The sequence below is a fragment of the Parambassis ranga genome, chromosome 14 (genome assembly GCF_900634625.1).
Source record: "Parambassis ranga chromosome 14, fParRan2.1, whole genome shotgun sequence".
NCBI lineage: Eukaryota > Metazoa > Chordata > Actinopteri > Ambassidae > Parambassis > Parambassis ranga.
Window position 1 is genome coordinate 10,965,478 of NC_041034.1, and position 18,472 is coordinate 10,983,949.

General features: G+C 41.1%; 1 protein-coding gene across 3 annotated transcripts in view; it reads left to right on the forward strand.

The window, feature by feature from the left end:
- The first annotated feature begins 2,461 nt into the window (after positions 1 to 2,461).
- The window catches only part of cadm2a (cell adhesion molecule 2a), a 153,476-nt gene continuing 137,465 nt past the window's right edge, over positions 2,462 to 18,472 (forward strand). For all 3 annotated transcript variants that reach the window (XM_028421906.1, XM_028421902.1, XM_028421903.1), the window contains exon 1: positions 2,462 to 2,922. In XM_028421906.1, the coding sequence (XP_028277707.1) occupies positions 2,862 to 2,922 (61 nt within the window). In that variant the 5' untranslated portion in view covers positions 2,462 to 2,861. The remainder of the gene's footprint in view (positions 2,923 to 18,472) is intronic.

An 18,472-nucleotide genomic window follows, 5' to 3' on the forward strand; every position in this document is an offset into this window, starting at 1 on the left:
ACATCATTATATCATCATATCTTCATGATAAAAAAGCAACACAGGGGCAACAAACAAACCCAAAGAGGCATGATGAAAAGAGAAAAACTTCATGTAATGTTGATCTTACATTCATTAATTTTACCAGTCAATGCCTTTTAATATTTATATATCAATTTATGATGAACCTGTTTCTGACCAGATTAAGTTTGCAGCATAAGTTACCATGGTGATCTAGCCAGGTTAAAAGACAGCCACCTTCCTGCTAACAGACCTCGCTAACCCGCTAATCTCACTTCATAGTTAGATCAGATAGAATCAGGTCTGAGTTGAATATAGGCCATCTCTAATTTAAATTATGTAGAATTATTATTAGTATAGGAAGGGAACTTTATAAGCAAAGCTAATTTTATAAATAATGCATAGGGTGTATTTAAAATCCATTTTATAATCAAGCTGAAGATGCATATCTAAAAGAGGTGGCCCTGTGCCTTTGCTGCAGAATTGTGTCACTAAAGATTATACACAGTGTGATGCAGAATATAATTGGCAAATTATTAAATAAAACATCTGATCCATAACTTTGAATTTGCTTTTCAATCACACCAGGCACACACTGTCAGGATTTTAAAAAACACCTTATTAATACTTACTGTTGCATAAAGTCTCTTCTGAGATTAACTTCATGACGATTGAAATTACAGCATTTTCACTATACACATATCTATCTATCTATCTATCTATCTATCTATCTATCTATCTATCTATCTATCTATCTATCTATCTATCTATCTATCTAGATAAGATAATAGATCGATAGATCTATTATCTAGATAGATAATATATACTCACAGAGGTGCTTGAACGCATAGAGTTAAACAAATGATCACATTTAATGTTTTGTCAGCAGCCCCCATTATTGTGAATGACTATCTGAAGTCAGCAGATGTCTTCATTCTCCTTCGTGCTCACCCAAAAGACCAAGACTCTTAAGGTGCGTTTCCTAATTTTCCTTTGTGCACATCCTTTTGTTGAAATCCTCTGAGCTGTTGCTCTGATAGATGTTGTGCACTCATGAGCCTCATTGTTTTCCTCTTTCATTGTGGTCACCTTTTTGCTCCTTATACTAACAAACAACTTCAGTCTAGTAAATGGCCACTTTAAACTCTCAATCAACAGCTACGGCTGCCCGAGAGAGAGTTATCAATATGTCTCGAATGACTTTTGAACACATTCTGGAGTGAACATTACATTAGTCTTTTGTTTAAATAATCATAAGTATAAGTATTGTTGCAGGACACTGATGATGAATATCCAGATTTTGTTTTCATCCCACGCTGCCTTTCAGTCTGAACATTCAGCAATGTTTCATCCAAGTCCCTGAAGCAAACAGTTATGTACCGCATTCACTGTACTGTCTTGTCCTCACACCAGCCCCTTATATTATAGAACCCGCTCTTTCTTTCTCTATTTCAGTCTTAACAGCTTTTTCAAAAGGGCTTTAGACTGCTTTCACCCGCTGTCCCCTATACCTATACACCACCTCACCTCTCCGCTCCTTTGATTGTCCTCTGCGAGACAATCTTCAAAGCTCAGGCAGTTGTCAACCTTAATACTTCACAGGCCTCTAACCTGGATCATCACTATCAACAGAGTAGTAAGAAATAAGGCATACCCTGGGAGCTATCCTAAATCATGTGGAAGGAGGGCTCACACCAAGAAGCATGTCTGCATGTGCTTTCTCTGTTTTGAATTCTAAGCCCATTCTACCCTTACACTGCAAAAAATGACCAGTAGTAAAGACCATGAAACAGTGTAATAGGGTTATGTTTATGTTTGTAGAATAAGGTGGAGTAAAAAAAAAATCAACAACACAAAATGGAGGTGCCTCAGTTATACACGTTGTTGTAGTTCATCAACAACACAGTAAACCTTATTTGTATGCATCAGTACATGGTGACTACAGGCTGCTCAGAGACAACAGGCCCAGTGCCATCTTGTGCGGTGGCTGTTGTGACACTTGAGGCACATTTCCCTATTTAAATGGGATTGCTGTTTACAGCCCTTCTTTCCTTACAAAGGCCTTACTTTACAGTTGAATATCCTGATTTTGTGTGCATTCACATAAAGGTTCATCCACAGTGGGGATGTTTTCCCACACATAACTTTATAACTTTCCAGCCTTATAATTTCCAGATATTTGCCTCTTCACATTAAGGCTCAGACTTTTATACCACAAAGAGGGAATTAATTGAACCCACTGATTTCTCTTCATTTGAGAATCTAAATAGTGTATTTAAACACTGTCTAAAAACTTGTGCAAAGTGACATTTTTTGCAGTGTTTCACGCACTGACAGCACACCCCCCCCCCTTCCCTCCCCCTCGCCTCGGGTCTTCGTGATTGGTTCACCTTTCATGTCCGTCAAAAAGCGTGTGGGCGGGACTCAAACAATCCACTCGTGTTCACTGTGCTGTGGACTGTGCGCCACAGCAGACCAAGAGCAGGGCACACGGTAGTAGAGGAACGGCAGCGTTTGTATCCTGTTACCGGAGGACGACTACTGCTCTCAGTCCCTGAGGGTTTACGGCAGAGTCCCATAAACTGAGTGTGTACCTGAGCAGCGGTGCGTCCCTGAAAGCATCCAGAATATTGTGCTTTTTTCTTTGAGGAGGGAGAATATTTCGGTTTCATAAAAGCAACATAGTGTACGGGGTCGTGAAGTCTGTTGGTGCTAACCTCGTTTCCCGGAGACACACAAAAGACGCACTTAAAAGTCCTCCTGGATTGCTGGCAAAGCCCGTCCGGTCCGGTCTGAGGTCCAGTGCTGAGGCGGAGAGGAGAAATTAGCGCGGAAGACAGGAAGAAGGAAAAGAAGACAGGATGAATCTCAAGAGTAATTTGATTTTCACCCTCTACACTATCTATGGGATTCTTCTAAAAGGTGAGCAACGGGACAGGTGCTGTGTGCGTGCGTGGCTTGTTGTATGTGCGTTTTGTGTGTCTGCGCGCGCATGTTTTAGGCCAACAACAGGGCAGCATGCAGGGGCATACCGCGCGGTCACACGCGGGTCCTACAGGGAAGATGCGGTTCCCTCTCTGCCCCTCACACACACTCACACACACACACACACACGCAAACACGCGCGCACACACAGAGGGTTTCTCTCTCACGTGCATGCGTACGTGTGTTGAATGTATGTGCGCGTGTCTGTAAACGGTGCACGGTGTGAGGCAGCTCCAAAGAATAAATCCTTTTTCCAGGATCTCTTAGGTGTTAATGTTCAGGAATGAGGATGTCGTTCTTTTAATTATTTGCACAGGACTGTGTGAGACCGTGGAGCCGTTGAGGCAGCTGCGTCTCCCTGTGATGTGGTGTGGTGTAATGTCCTGTGCCGGAGGGGGCACTGAATATAAAGACACACCTCACATTAAAATAACCGACCCCGCGCTTGTTTTTGACTTGCAGCACTTGGATGAGTCCCGGACACACTGGCAGCGTTTTACGCACAGAGCTGTTTGGTGATGTTAGACGCTGCTAGACGCACAGAGCTCTTCGATTGTATAATTTATGTCTTTATAATTTGTTCTATTGATGAATTTGGCTTCCGTTTTCTCCGCACTGTTGTTGCGCACAGTCAGCCCGGATGAGCTTTGCCTGTGTGAGGATTTAGAGAAGGCTATTGTCAACAGCCTCTAATGAGTTGTAGGAACAGACGTAGCCTACAGGCGTGATAAGAAAAAAATAGAATTTCTTTCCTTTAAATTGTCCAAAAAGTTCATTTCCTGGCATTGCTGGTAATATCAGTGTCTTCCTGTCAACAGTATTTATGTCACTGTGCTGATGTCTGTGTTTTATTTGCTCACGTAACATAGTGGTCTGATATTTTGAATCTGAGTTTGATCTTCATACATATTTTAATAACCTTACACGGCTCACAGCCGGTGTTTAGACAACACACACTCAGACAAGCAAACAACAGAGTGAGGTGACATTGGGGGGGGTCAAGGTCACAGTTATCTGTGTGCCTGTTTATAAGATGATGTGTGTTAGAATAATAACCCGAAACAACAATGTGGAAGGTTCATTTATTGCCACCTATGCCTATTGAAATCTGTAAGTGATGATGATAAAGAGTGCATACCAAATATACAGAAGTATACTTCCAGTCTGTTTTTGTATGGTGCAATTTAGGCAAGTTTTAAGGCTTCCAGAGAAAAAATAACAGTATCCTCCATTCATGCAGAATGTCAAAGAGTTGAGTTGTGGACTTGTACATTCACACTGTGGCAGGATGTTGATAGATTTCCTCTAAAGCAGCTGTCAGTCTTAGCAGCAGGGCCACATATGCCACACTTGAGTTTTAGTCCTCTTTCCCGCCCTCAACATTACATGAAGATGTGGTTAAGGGATTTGATAAGATAACATGAAAGACGGCATTAGCATCATCTTGACTCTTAACCACTGTTTTCCACATGACTAAAGGAGAAATCCCATACGAGAGATCGTTTGTGCTTGATTCCCTTGATCATTTGTTGTTGTGTCTTTGAAGTGCATGCATGTGTGCATATGAGGGAGAATGGAGTCCGTCCTTAATAATCAGACATGATTAAGGCCATTCTTGACTTAATGAATTGGTGTGTAATGAGGTATCTTAGGATGTATCTGACAGCTTCCACTGCAGTATTTATTGACATTCTGGAGCCTTTCTTTTTCTCTTTATTCTCTTAAGGGCGGCACGCTCATTATGAGTGTGTGTGTGTACAAGTGCGATAATGTGTGTGCGCATTTATGTGTGCCTTGTTTGTATAGCTTATGTCTGAAGAGGCCTGAGAGATGACTTAAGCATGCCAGTAACGACAGAGCGCTTGTCAGGCTCATTTTATGTGTGGCACACACACTCACATGTGTCTCTTTCACTGTCGTCCTAACCCTGAAGAGGATAATGTTAGGCTGTTTGATTTGAACAGTCATCTCTCAGTGCAAGACCTATTATAGCATAGGTTCCACACAGCAGGCAGGTCAGCCTCCTCCTGAATGAAGTCTATCAAAGCCAAAGACATATCTGTGCGCTCTGAAAATGACAGCTGTTTCAGACCCTCTGGCCCAGAGCCAGCTGGCATCAAGACATCCAAAGACACTAAATCTCTGTCACAGACTAGACCTGCGCCATCTATAGTGTGAACCTGAAGTGTTGTGATGGAGGTCGTTGTTTACCATCAGCCCGAGTTGTTAACATATTATCCAGTGTGTCTCATGTGCCCATGCCGTAGCCAGAGAAAACAGCCTGTTATGCAAATGGGCCTCTTACGTAAGAGCTCAGGGCTGAGCAGCAGGCGAGAGGAGATAGAGTCTGAGAGCGACAGAGAAGATGTTCTAGAATAGAGGAGTTGATGTAAGAGTAATGTGGGAGCAGAGGTGTGGAGGAGGAATGTGCAATCTCCTCAACTAAAGTGCATGTGCGATATGTGCACTGTTTGTTGTTTGCTGTTTGGATGCTTGTTTATCTCCGCTGCTCTGTCTGTTTCCTGTCGCTCTGCCTGCCTGGCAGCCTGTCTGTTTTGAACTCTGATCTTGCTAGCCTAAATACAAACCCCTGCTGAGGGATGTGTTTATCCCTGCAGTGAGTCTAAGCTGCTGAAGGCTGACCCTCCATCCCTCTGTACTGCCGTCCGTTCCTCCCTCGCTTCATCCTCCCATCCTGGTGTGGAGCTTTGTACCACAGCAGCGTGGGAAAGCTTCTGATAACAAGCAGCCTTGTGTGTGTGTTTGCAGAGCCACTGATTACATGGGAGAAACAAGATGTTCTCTTTTTCTTGCTCTCCTGCGCTCTGCCTCCCACTTCTGTGTGTCTGCGACCACATTCTTTTTTTTTTTCTTTTTTTCTTTGGTATGGCCGTGCTTTGACATACACATGTGAACTGCTGTGCACTTTATATCCATTGCCATGAAGCTTCAATACTGAGAATCCTCAGTAGAGCAGTGCTGGCTCGATGTGCATCACACAGACACTCAAACACACACACATGGCTACACACCTGGAGCCCCACTGTGGATTCATTGCTGCTCTGCCAAGGGATTTCCCATGATCAAAGCCGGTCTTTTGTTAGTCCAGGTGTTAAAAAAAAGTTAAAACAGAAAGGAGGAGGCTGGAGGGAGAACACGGTTGGATTCGCTGCTTGCAAGCTCTTCATGGCAGAGCAGAAATGTGCTTCTACAGAAGTGCTCCAGAAACAATTACAGTGATCCTGCCACCTGCTCCAATTGTCAGTAAACTTGTGCATTTGGGCAGGTTTTTGCTTAGGAATCTGCAGCTATGACAAGTTAAATACAGACGCTCCTACGGTATGTTTAGACATAGGGATAAAATGAGGCAAGAAAAAGCAGGAGGCCAGGCATTGTTAAGCTTAATACACATGTTGTCGCAGATGGCAGAGATTCATAGGTGGCAAAAAACACACACATAGCAAGATGCCATAGAGGAGACGAAATGTTTTTATGCAAATATCCAGCAATATGCAAAACACTAGCCAGTAGCTCGGTTATTAAACTGGCCTATTAAAATCTCCTATGTATTTATGAGCCTGAAAAACAGGCTGCACCTCCAATTGACAGAGTGAAGACAGTTTCAGCGCATTCTGTTAGTACACAATTTCAATAATGTTTGATCAAGACAAAGAGTTTGATGCAGGTAACGTTACCTTCAAAACATATAAAAAATGATTTATTGATTTGAATACAAGGCCTTTGTCACCATGGCAACCTGATAAAATCTGAGTAACAGTCACTAATATCTGTCTCTTTGTCTTTAGTGGGACAGGGTTTAATCTAGGGCAGAGAGCAGATCTGATGTGCAGAGAGAGCGATTATTCGAGTACTTGAGTAATATTCGAGGGCAAAATGCATTGACAACTGATTTAGTATTCAATGACTCGTTAGTGACGTCATTGAGAATGATTCTCGCTCGTGGCGTAGAGGGATGATTAGCATTTTTGGGTGCAAGCCGCCCTGTCATTTACGTGTGATCCGAGTACTTGAATAGTCGCAAAAAATAATTGGCAAGTATTCAATTATCAAAATAGTCGTTTGTTGCAGCCCTAGTTTAATCTGCAGTCACTCCTGATTTAAAATAGTCATGTGGTAGTCGGGTATTTGTCAGCTTCAGGTCAGACTGGCAGCTATGTGGACATGACTCATGCTAGGTCTTTTCCTTTTTTTTCCCAGCTCTGTGCTTGTTGTCTCCATATTTAACCCTTTTAAACTCCAGTTGAAAGTGCTGTAACATAGTCACTTGCCCCAAGGGTTCTATTTATTAGGCTACTAACCTTGTTTTCTAGCTTCAAACTAGGAAAAAACTGAATATACATTTTGATATTGGTCAAAATTGGTGAGTGGCAAGACTCCTACACTGAGGTTTATGCTGAGAATATTGACCACAGTATGTCAGCTGCTGGAGTTTTATATATAACTTTAAGCTTTCCAGCTCATCCCATTGTGTGGGCACATGCACATCACCTCAGCTTTAAAACAGCCATTCAACTTCCTGAATTGTGGAGTACTCATCCTGTACTGAGTAATACTCTCCTTATATTTGAGGTGGTTTAAAGTTGAATTCTAATACATGGTAAATGTGTTTTATCGTGCACTGATGAGGCTGTTATTTAATGGCTTTCTAATACTTACAAATACACAACATGTGAAGCATATTTACAATCCATAAATACATGTTCTTTTTATAGAGAATCCATGTAGAATAAATGTAGATTTTTTTGTTATTTTTAGCATCAAGGCTGTGATTCATATCTCTTAGGCAAAGTGTAATTTAAAACTAGACCAAAGTGAGCGAACAGAAAGATCAAATGCAGCCTCCCATGGAGAACGGTAAAAACACAGGCCCACAGGTGGATTCGGCTGCAGCAGCAGCATCAGCAGACAGCAAGTTTGCACCCTAAACAGTCCTCCCAGTAGGTAAAAGAAGTGTGCAAGCTCAGCTAACATATCAGCTGATGAGGCTTTTTTTTTTTTTTTTACAAAGTTAACATGCGGCTGCGTATGTGTGTACAAGTCAGAATATAAGTGAATGTGTGTTTATCAATGTGCATAGCTTTGTCCTTATTTAAACTGCAAAAAAAACACAAAGACTCGTTATCTGGTAAATCTTGACTGACAGGCGCAGTTTTTGTGTGGCTGCTTTTGTTAGAAATTAGATATCATCTTACCGCCCGTAAATTAAACACAAACACACACATACTGTGGGAGAACACTGTCTGTGAGTGTGTCTGACTGTGCGTACACATGCATGCATATGTGATGTCTGTATTAGCATTGAATTCCAAAGGATTAGCTAGAGGCTAATCTGAAGCTCCAGTCTTTGACAAGCCATGTGTCACTAATCTCAAACACTCTGGAATAGAGACACAATCACCTTTTGGATTAAAACTCTTCATACACAGAGTGTTGTAATCTTTCACTCTTACTCTGAAAGGTAACAGAGGGTTCAAAAAGGAGACATTAAAGAAGATATGAAGAAAGAAGACATTTCTGCACACACACACACACAATGTATCCAAACAAATGAAGTGGGTTAATTTGCAATTTTACTTTATCCTAATGCGCTTCACAGGTTTATGTATAGTTCCCCTTTTTACGAACTCAGCCTAGATAAAGTTCTTTTTTATGCTATGTGCTCTTTCATCTGACAGCTTCTTTTCATACAACTCCCCGAGGGCCAGAGTCTGGAGACTTGGTAGTACATGTTACAGTAATCATTTTCTTCCGCAGAGATAAAGATATGGACAGCAGTGACTCTGCTTGCTCTCTACTCCTCCTGCCCTCACTCTGTTATTGTTTGGGGACTCTGAGTCTGTTCTTGACAGAAATTAATTCATTCAAAGCAAAGGGCCCCATCCTCACAGCAGCCCCATATTCTGCTGTATGTGTACAACAGAAAGCATACACACCCGTATACACATGCACAGAAGTGCCCAGTAGTGTAAAGACAGAGAGGTGACAGAAAAAAAGACAAATCTTTTTGTTTTCAAAACATTTACTCAGATAAAATGGTCCAAACATGGGCTGGTGCAATTTTTATTTTATTTTATTTTATTGCTTTTTTTCTGTTTTGGTGACCTAGATTCAGTGTTAACATCCCCTGTCCACATATACACACATTTTCCAGTCAAATCAGGGTCGACAGGAAGAGTTCACAGGAAAATATGATAACAAATTTCAGAGGTAGAGCAAAACAGAATAGGGGGAGGAATAGGAAGAGATGCAACCTTAAGATTTGGGACGATGCTCTAACAATTCTCTGTTTATATCGATATGTTAGATGATAAGTTTCACTGCTGCTGTAAGCCCATCTCATTTATTTCCCCTTGACGACACATTTCTTACTGCCACAATGCAGTTAAGAACCATCTGCGTTAGAGCTATAGCTGCATGAGACGTTTCATTTGTATGCTTCATATTGATATTATTTTACATCATGCAAAACGTTGATTTAGCGCTTAACAGCTTAACTTGTACTTATACAGTAACAATATGGAGTTGTGGCATGATACTAATTGAAAACAGGATTTATTATTGCATCCACAAATACACAGCTATGCACTTGTTTTAGTGTTACGGTCTCAAAGGAAAGCTAAAGCTAATTGAAATATAATTCCCCAAAGACACATGTTCATGTTAATTGACTCTATGCGTGCGCCTGTATTTGGTGTGTATGCGTCCAATTGAGGGTGTATGCGCTCATGTTTTCATATTCATACGATCGCCAGAAGTCACTTTCTAGTCCCTTGTCTAATCATCAGCTTGAGGGTCCCACACATCTTAATTTGGTCTTTGAAAGCTATTAGACTCTCTTTTGCATGAGCACCATTTCTAAACAGATCTAATGTAGTAAGATAATACCATTAGAGTCTACTGTGATTCAGACCGAGTCGCCCTAGTGGTCCTCAATTATAGCTGGTGCGTTGATCTAAGAGATTTTTTTAATATATATGTTACAGGTATGCTGTTTCAGGGTTCAGATGAGGAACAAATGTCTTTACAACTGTGTGTTTGTGTATGTATGGGTTTCTGTGTGAGTGTGAAACGAGAGAGACCACACATTATATTTAAAGACTGTAATTCAGTGATTACTTTTCAGAGCTACAAGTGTGAAATTTCATCCAGTTGAAAAGCTTTAACACCATAAGCCCAAACACCTGTTAACAGACCCACAATTGCACCCTCTCTCTCTTTTTCACACACACGCAATATAACCATCTACGGTAAAACAGGGAAGAAAAACAGGGCTTCTTTGATGTAGTGGGTGTACTTCCTTGTTAATCTGCACATATACACACCTTTTAATATGTGTAATTTATATAATCATGTCTTCACATGATGGTATTAATCTATTTTTTTTTAATTTTACCCAGTAGTTGGAGAAATATTGTCACTTGCAGCAAGTGTCCTGGCTGCTATGATGGAGGCTCTTCATCACACATCCACAGTGGGATGTCTAACTATGTAAACCCGGGTCCTTCCAGTCACCTTAAATAAAAAAAAAAAGGTTGGAAGGTTGTTTTTCTCTTGAAGATGGGCTGACTCATACATGTATTTATATGTGATATTGGCTTTACCATTCAAGTCCTTCACATATCTGTATTCCCCTCTTTTGTAGCTCAGCTGTCACACTATGATGCCTTCCATTCAGTTGGGCTTAGTGTCATCTATATTTTTATACCAGTATGGATCCTGTGTCTGAGCCTTTTCAAAAATCTTCTATTGGTTCTAAGTTTGGAGTCTGGCCGCTTTCTGTGCAGAGATTGCTCTAGGCCTGTTGTAGAGGGGAGGGAAGATGGAGTCAAGTGAGACAATTTATAACAGTTAAAAACCAAATGAACTGAGACCCTTGGCTTGGGTGAGCGAGCGGCAGCATACATAATGCGCCTTAGGGATTTCTTCTCCACACACGCACATTGTGCTGTGCCGTGTATGTGTGTGTCCAACCTTGCAAACACATAGCACACAGTAACACACAGCCCCCCTCCACCATCTGTCTCTGTTTGCCACATTGCAAATCCATTATATGCTTCACAACATTATTCCCCCCCGTCCTAAGTGGCACACACCCCTAAGCTCACTTCCACTATCCTACTCAGTGGAACGGTGACAATTTGCCACCGTATACACATCTTTGTTAAAGAAGCCGTGGCATGTTTCCAGCTGGATTTTTTAATACATATTTTCATGCTCCATTTGGATTTTTTTGTAAGTTAGTGTTTAGCATTGATGCTCTGAGATTTTACAAGCCTGTTTTCTTGTCCCTGCTGCTTCATGCGGAAATTAGTGTGATAAGATATTTTCCAACTAGTCCCTGATTGAACTGAAGCTGGACTCTAATAATCCCGCCTCATCCAGAAATATTAATTTTTGCATGTTGGCAGACAGATTTAACACACACTGCATGAATTTGGTTAAGGCTTGGCTCAGTTGTTTTATAGCTAACTCATCTCCAGCTCTAATCAAAAAGCTTCCCCAGCCCCGAACCTCCTGCTGTGGAAACAAAGAAGTTATTATGTTTTTAAATGGTCTCCAATTATGGGTAATTTCACCGCCTATCTTAAAGCTATTTGCTTTTCTCTCACTTTGCTCCGGTTGGGTAGAGCGAGCATTGTGCTTTGCAGAAAAAAAACAAGGAGCAGATGAGTTCGACGTACAGCAGATGCATTCTTTTGGGAAGCAGAGCGGACTGCCTTCCTTTGCAGTGCCTCCCTGTCTCTCCTCATCTCTTATCATTAGAAATGGCAAACACAGTTAATGCCATTCCTTCGTTATCCTCCTCATTAGTGTTTGTCTCACAGTGCTCTCAATTACCCCGTCCATCACTCTCACGCTTGGTCAAAAGCTTCCACTGGCTGAAGGGGGTGACAGTTCTCATGTAGCTAAAATCCAAATTTTTTTTAATGCAATAATGTGCTTAACATAAACATAAGTAATCTGTTACACAAGCAGTGCCCGGAACCATTTCTAGGGAGTAGCTATAGTCTTGTCAGTTAGCAGCCTAATGCTGCGCCATTATGTTTGCATAGCTTTGTCTTTGCTCATCAGAGCTTTACTGGCACGGCATTTTATAATTCTGAATGTTAATCTGTGGCCCACCTGGGAAGTGAATTAAACTGGATTAGTTTTGATGGAGTGAATTTCACTTGGCTGTATGTTATTTGTTTTGGCAGTAGTTATTTTATGTTAGATGTGATGACATTTAAAAAAAATGAGACTACTTTTTACAGCTGGTGGAACAGAATTGTTGCAAAAAAAGTGTAATTGTAATTTTATTGTAAAATCTCACATCATCCAAATAAGTAAAATACTGTCTTTACAGAACATTTTAAATGAATCATAAACAGCAGTTTTTTTCTGCTTTGCCATTATACATAATTATCCACCTGCCATTTAAGATGTTTGTTTTTGATCTATACTAAAGATATTTTCTGACATTTTCTTTTATACAATGTGTATTCACTTCCTTTTTGTTTACTTACCTCCTTTTTTAAAATTCATACTGTGGCTACTACCTCAGACTGGTTTGCCAACATGCAAATGCTGCTGTATGTGTATCCAGTTCAAATGGACCAGCTAATGCTAATCTCTGCTAATCCTCTGAGAAGCACCCTCAGAGCAACATTATCATGCTACTCTGTCGTTGAGATGGATAGTGGTGGAAGAAGGGACAAAAAAGAATGGAGACTTAAGTATAGCAAATATTAAACCGGAACTATACATGCACACGATCCTCACACCAGTTGTCACCTTCCAGTGTCCGCTGCTGTACACACACACGCACACACACACACTCTCTCTTGTGGCCACACAAGCACACACTGAGCTGCAGACATGAGCTATTACTGAACAGATAGACCCAAAATCTCTAGGCACAGCAGTAATAATGAGACAGTGTTAACCACAGTTGCACTGAGCTGGTAAATGGTGGCCTACTGTCCCAGACTAAGCGTTGATCCTAAGCCCTTGGCTTAATGCACTGGTCACCCTAATCCTGACCTTATTAAAAAGTGAGCCTCTAACCAAAAATGGTGCCGTGTCTTTGTAGTAGCTCCTCAGTGCAGCTGATCATAGCCTTGCCTGTTTAAAAGGGAGTGACCACAGTGAACAGTCTGTAATCCTGGTGTCACCTTTTACCCCTATAGGTATTATGATCACAGAGCTCAGGTCGACTTCATTTACATTTACAGTTATTTGTCAAGTCTCAGACCATTAACAGTATGTGTGTATGTGAATGGATTCAAATCCAACAACGGATGTATGTGTCATTTTAAATTGGAATATTGATGATTTTGCATATAGTTCAATAAGCAATTCAGTGCAATACCCTGCAATAAAGCAATATTGCAACAATATTATCATAAGGCATCAAATAAGGCATTTTGTGTTTGACTTGGTGGAACTCACAGCTCACTTTCGGCAAATTGGGGTGTATTACATCTACAAAGTGATATTGCTGCATGTGTAGGTATATGGATGACTTTTGATTTTAATCAATGACACTTTTCCTGTTTAAATGAAGCAAAATACTGAAATCACTGACATAATGGTGCATTTTATCTGTGTGAAGTGATGCAGAGCAACGCACCTCTTAAAACGTAAATATTATATTATACTTTAGGAATAATAAAAAGCTTACATGTGTACTTACATTAAGTACACATTTTCCTGCTAATTTGTATCAGATGAGACCCTTTAAAGTATGACTCCTTCCCAAACAGAATTATTGCTTGGATTCCTTGTGGAGCTTTTATCCCTTTCCAGCTTGATTAGTAAAATTAGCAGCATAATCTCTGAAATAGCAGTTCTCCTGATCTTCAGGGTACTTGTCATTCAAAGGAGACCACCTTGATGAAAGAGATAACAGGAAAGCAAAAGATAGGAGGAAGGCAGCACTGCAGGGAGTTCACCAGGGGGAAGGTGATGGGTTGTTTTGAGATGCTATGCAAGTATATTGTGCCTGTGGTGGAGGCTGGTGTTCTGAATGACGTGTCAGTAGCCGCTGCTGTGTCAACGCTCACTTAAAGCCTGAACGTGATGAGATGAGATGAGGCAGGGATGAGGGCTACAGCAAAAACACTCCGTCAGATAAATGGGTTGAGGGTGAGGGGGGTGGGAGAATTAAAGGGATGTTGGGGTAACGGGATAGATGGGAGGGAGAATAAAGGAATTCCCAAGTGTGCTGGGATAAATAAAAAACAACACAGCCATGCACGAGATATTCAGGAAATGAGCCTTGACACTGCTTCAGTCTTCAGTCCTCACACAGACACACAAACACTATTGCACATGTGTGTTTGAAACATGGAATCCCAGAGATCAACAATGAACAGGTGAGAGTTTGTAGGATCTTTTTTGCTTTTGGTTGTTTAACATGTTTTCCACTGAACACATTTTTTTTTACTAGATAATGGATGGTGCATAACAGCCCACAGCATTTTTTTTATATATTTTTTTTGATCCTAACTTTTCTTTTTGGAAAAAAGTACAGTCCCCCAAATCTTAAAGCTGCTGGATAAGCCTCTAGATAGAAATGCAAATGTCCCTGACAAAGTAGTGTTTTTATGTGCATTTCTTTAGCCTGAAACGGAAGCAGGGATTTCATTTCTACTTTCTTCTCACTTTTTTTTTGGTTGCCACATTTGTCTTCTATCTTTTTCCCTTTACATCTCTTCCTCCACCCCTCTCCTCTCTATCTCAATCTGGATGCTTCATTTCTCTCTTACCCCGCGACACCTCACTCTCCAGTGTCATCCTGGGCTTTCATCTTACCAGGGTGATTCCTTTATAAGAATACTCCAATTGGCAGACAAGCGCCCTTGTCAGACACCATTCGTTGCACTTGCATAGATATGAAAAGTGTTTTAACAAGCACCACTGAGTTTTGCGGTGCAGCAGAAACTGCATACCAATGGCAATGCAGATCCTGTGACCAAATTAAAGAGGCAGTGAAGTTTGGAGACGGTTATGTTGATGTCCTTGTCAGACATTAAAGTTACACTGCAGCAGCCCCAAGGTGGTGAGTAAGGAAAGTTTGTTTTGCCTTGCTGATATCCGTGGAGAATTTAGACTTAGAAATGCAACGGTGTAGCCAACACTGCACCACTGAGTCATATTTTCTGAGTTAACATTTCTTGCATTAAATTTGGCAAAAAATATATCCTGGCTATCACAACAACCACTTTAATTTGTTATTGAGATACCAAGGCACATCCTGCATCATTTGTATTTAATTAATGTAGCCAATTTTTCACCCTGTAATCAATCCATCAATCAACCAATCAAACCTCTTGTCTTGAAAAAAAAATGGCACAGCAGCCATTTTGATGGGGAGATGTCATGGGTTGGGGTCCTTTTCATTTAATAAGGTGTTTCTTACCTTTACAGAATCAGCTGCTAATCGGTTCTACAGCTGTTGTGATCTTCAGGGACCTAGAAATCAGTAATAAATAATAATAATTATATCTCTTTCTATGTTTCTGGCTGTGTTGGATATAACATCTTTGTGATTGTCAGAGAGCAGTTAGCACTGGCTGCTGGTGCAAAATAGTTATTGTGACTTGTGTGTGTGTGTGTTTACCTCTTTCTTTGTCTTGTGCCAAATGACAAGTGTAAAGCAGAAGGTGTGTAAAAGTGGATGGGTGAAAGTTTCTCACATGTTCTTCTTGCACTGTGCTTTTTGTTTGACACAGCCTGATAGGGGTTAAATAGTGGGAAGAATTGTCACTGTTATGCAGTAAGCAAAGATTGTTTCATATTTCAGATTCTTTAACGAGGCACTGATTGTCCTAATGACAGCTTTGCATACTTCACCAGCTTCACAAGGTGTCCAGAGGCATGAGTGAGACACTTTCACGGGTGTGAAGGTCTAACGTATCCTTATGTTTCTCCAGTTCTGCCATGGTCAAAATATGTGAATGGATTTTAGGGAAACTCTATCCATAAAGTACTGTGGCTTTCTCTACTGCAGTAAGCTCTAGCCTAAATGACTGAAAAAAGAGATGATGTCATCATAACTGAGTGTTCTACATTCACAATCCACAAGGATACTGTCTCTGAAAATATATAAAGGGCTTGTTTTATAGACCATGACATATAATTTCCTCTCTTCAGTGCAATACATACAGTCCTCCGTTTCCATCAGAATGCACCCAGGCTGTACTGATGAAACTGTTACACCGGCAAGCTGCGTTCTTTTTGTTTCCTTCTCTGTGTCTCTGTGCTTTTCACTCTCGCTTCCTCTATCTCTGTCTAGCTCTGGATGAAGTGAGACTCCATCTTTATGTCAGAGCTGGAAAGTTTGACTGCAGAAAGGTTATGTGCATCCAGATGACAGTTAATATGCAACAAATGTCAGAAGGCTTAGATAATTCCAGGCCTAAGCATTTCTGTGTCTTTGTCCTGTACAATCTGCATGTAGCATATACATCACCTTACTGGAGACAAGACTCTGGTGGATACTGTGTGGATGTGACTTTTGGAGATATGATAAGATGATTGGTTAAGACAAAAAGCAGAGGTCGATTCTAATGATGTTTAGTTATAGTGTACCGGACAATAATTGAAACATAGGCTCAGCCACAAGGTTTTCAAACTCTTCATCCATGCAGGATGGAACTGATTCCATGAAATTAACACAGTCATGTATAGCAACAGTGAGAAAGGCACATTTAATGTAATGACAGTGAATAAAAGTTTTATGACACGCATTAATGAGAGCATTGGAAGGCTCAGCGCAGCTGCGAAGAACTGCATCCTTCTGGGTTTACCCTTCGCTCTCTCTGTCTTGCACTGTGTCTGTCTGTTTCCTTTTGCTCTGTCTCCTGGAGGGGAAACATGACTTGTTTACAGTCTCTGTAGCGACAACTAAATGAAATCACATTTCCCATCAGTCAGTGGGCTAATTGAGGCTAGCTCTTCCATTAGTTGTCTGCTCACATCTGCTTTGTAGGGAGCCAGACCGATCAATGCTCAGTCAAAGCTGCGTACTTGGGTGCATACACACACACTCACACACACTCACACATTTATACACAGCTCAAAGTATACGACTTTGCAGATGCAATCATTTTTCTTTCATCCATACGTATCAATTTATCTTACCCTGGTGTTTTCATTTCATCCCGCCTTTATGTGCAAATGCTTTGCATGCTATGCTAGTGGAAAAGTACTTTCAGTACTGCATCGGGCCCAGAAAAGGAAGGTGATACAATCAAGGATAATACTTTCACTGCTCTGAGTGTTTGTGTTAGAGAATGGGAGAGTTGAGCTGCTCTTCCTCTATCTTTTGTGGTATAAGAAGGAATCTGGCCGTTCCCACAGTCTTGGCAAATTCTGCCTTCCCAAATCCTTTTTCTCAGTAATTCTGTTGTCCTGCCAACGGTGAGTGAAAGAGCAGAAGTGCATTATGGACTGGTCATGCATGAGTAACGAGGGGCCCCTCTGAGTGTGTGTGTGTGTGAGTGAGTGAGTGAGTGAGTGACTGAGTGTGTGTTGTGTGTATGTTGTGTTTTGACACTCACACAGAAACCTAGTTATTGTGTGTGTGAGTGAGTGAGTGAGTGACTGAGTGTGTGTTGTGTGTGTGTTGTGTTTTGACACTCACACAGAAACCTAGTTATTATGCTGTGGCCCTAAGTGGCCCTCTGCTCTTAAGTTATCACACATGCAGACTAACACCTACACAGCATACATGAACGAAAAAACACCTCAGCATTGATTAGAAACTTCTGTAGTCCACTGTAATGAATACACCCACGCTATCCTTGCTGTACCTTTCCCCCATCATCCCACCAACACCCCCCACCCTCATTTCCACACATAATCCATCTGTAGCAGGCTGGGAATAGCTTGCCGTGAGCTTCTATCACTACGGACAAATCGAGTTGAGCCAAGACAAACTTGAGTCTGTTAGTGTAAATCAAAGTGTGACAATTTTCCACATACCGGCGAGAGATCATTCGCTGCAGTTCAAATTCAGCATTGTGAGGATTATGGTGATATATTAGTCCAATCTGTGTTGATCTAGCAAAGCAGGAGCTGAACAGCCCGTATGTCAGATTGTTATTTGGATCGGTTTGGGTTTTTATCACGTCTGCTCTGGTCCAGTGTGTCTTGGCGGAGGCTTGTGAAAGCTGTACCGTGTTTGGTTTTCAATACATCGCTGGTGCCAGTGCAGACAACTGTCATCAGCATGAGGCTGTGCCACCAATACCTGATTCAGCCAAAAAATTAAAATATATATATATATATCATGTCATTTACAAATGTATTATGCTGGTGCAAGGAATGGTTACATGCAGGCCTATGAAATGAAAATAAGTGTTTATTCTGGATGACTTATATTTTAAAGCCAGACACTGAGGCCTGGTATTCAATCATTAGTTAAATGTGTCAAGACATAGCTGCAGGGTGAGCATTTTTAGCCGTGACAGAAGTTTAT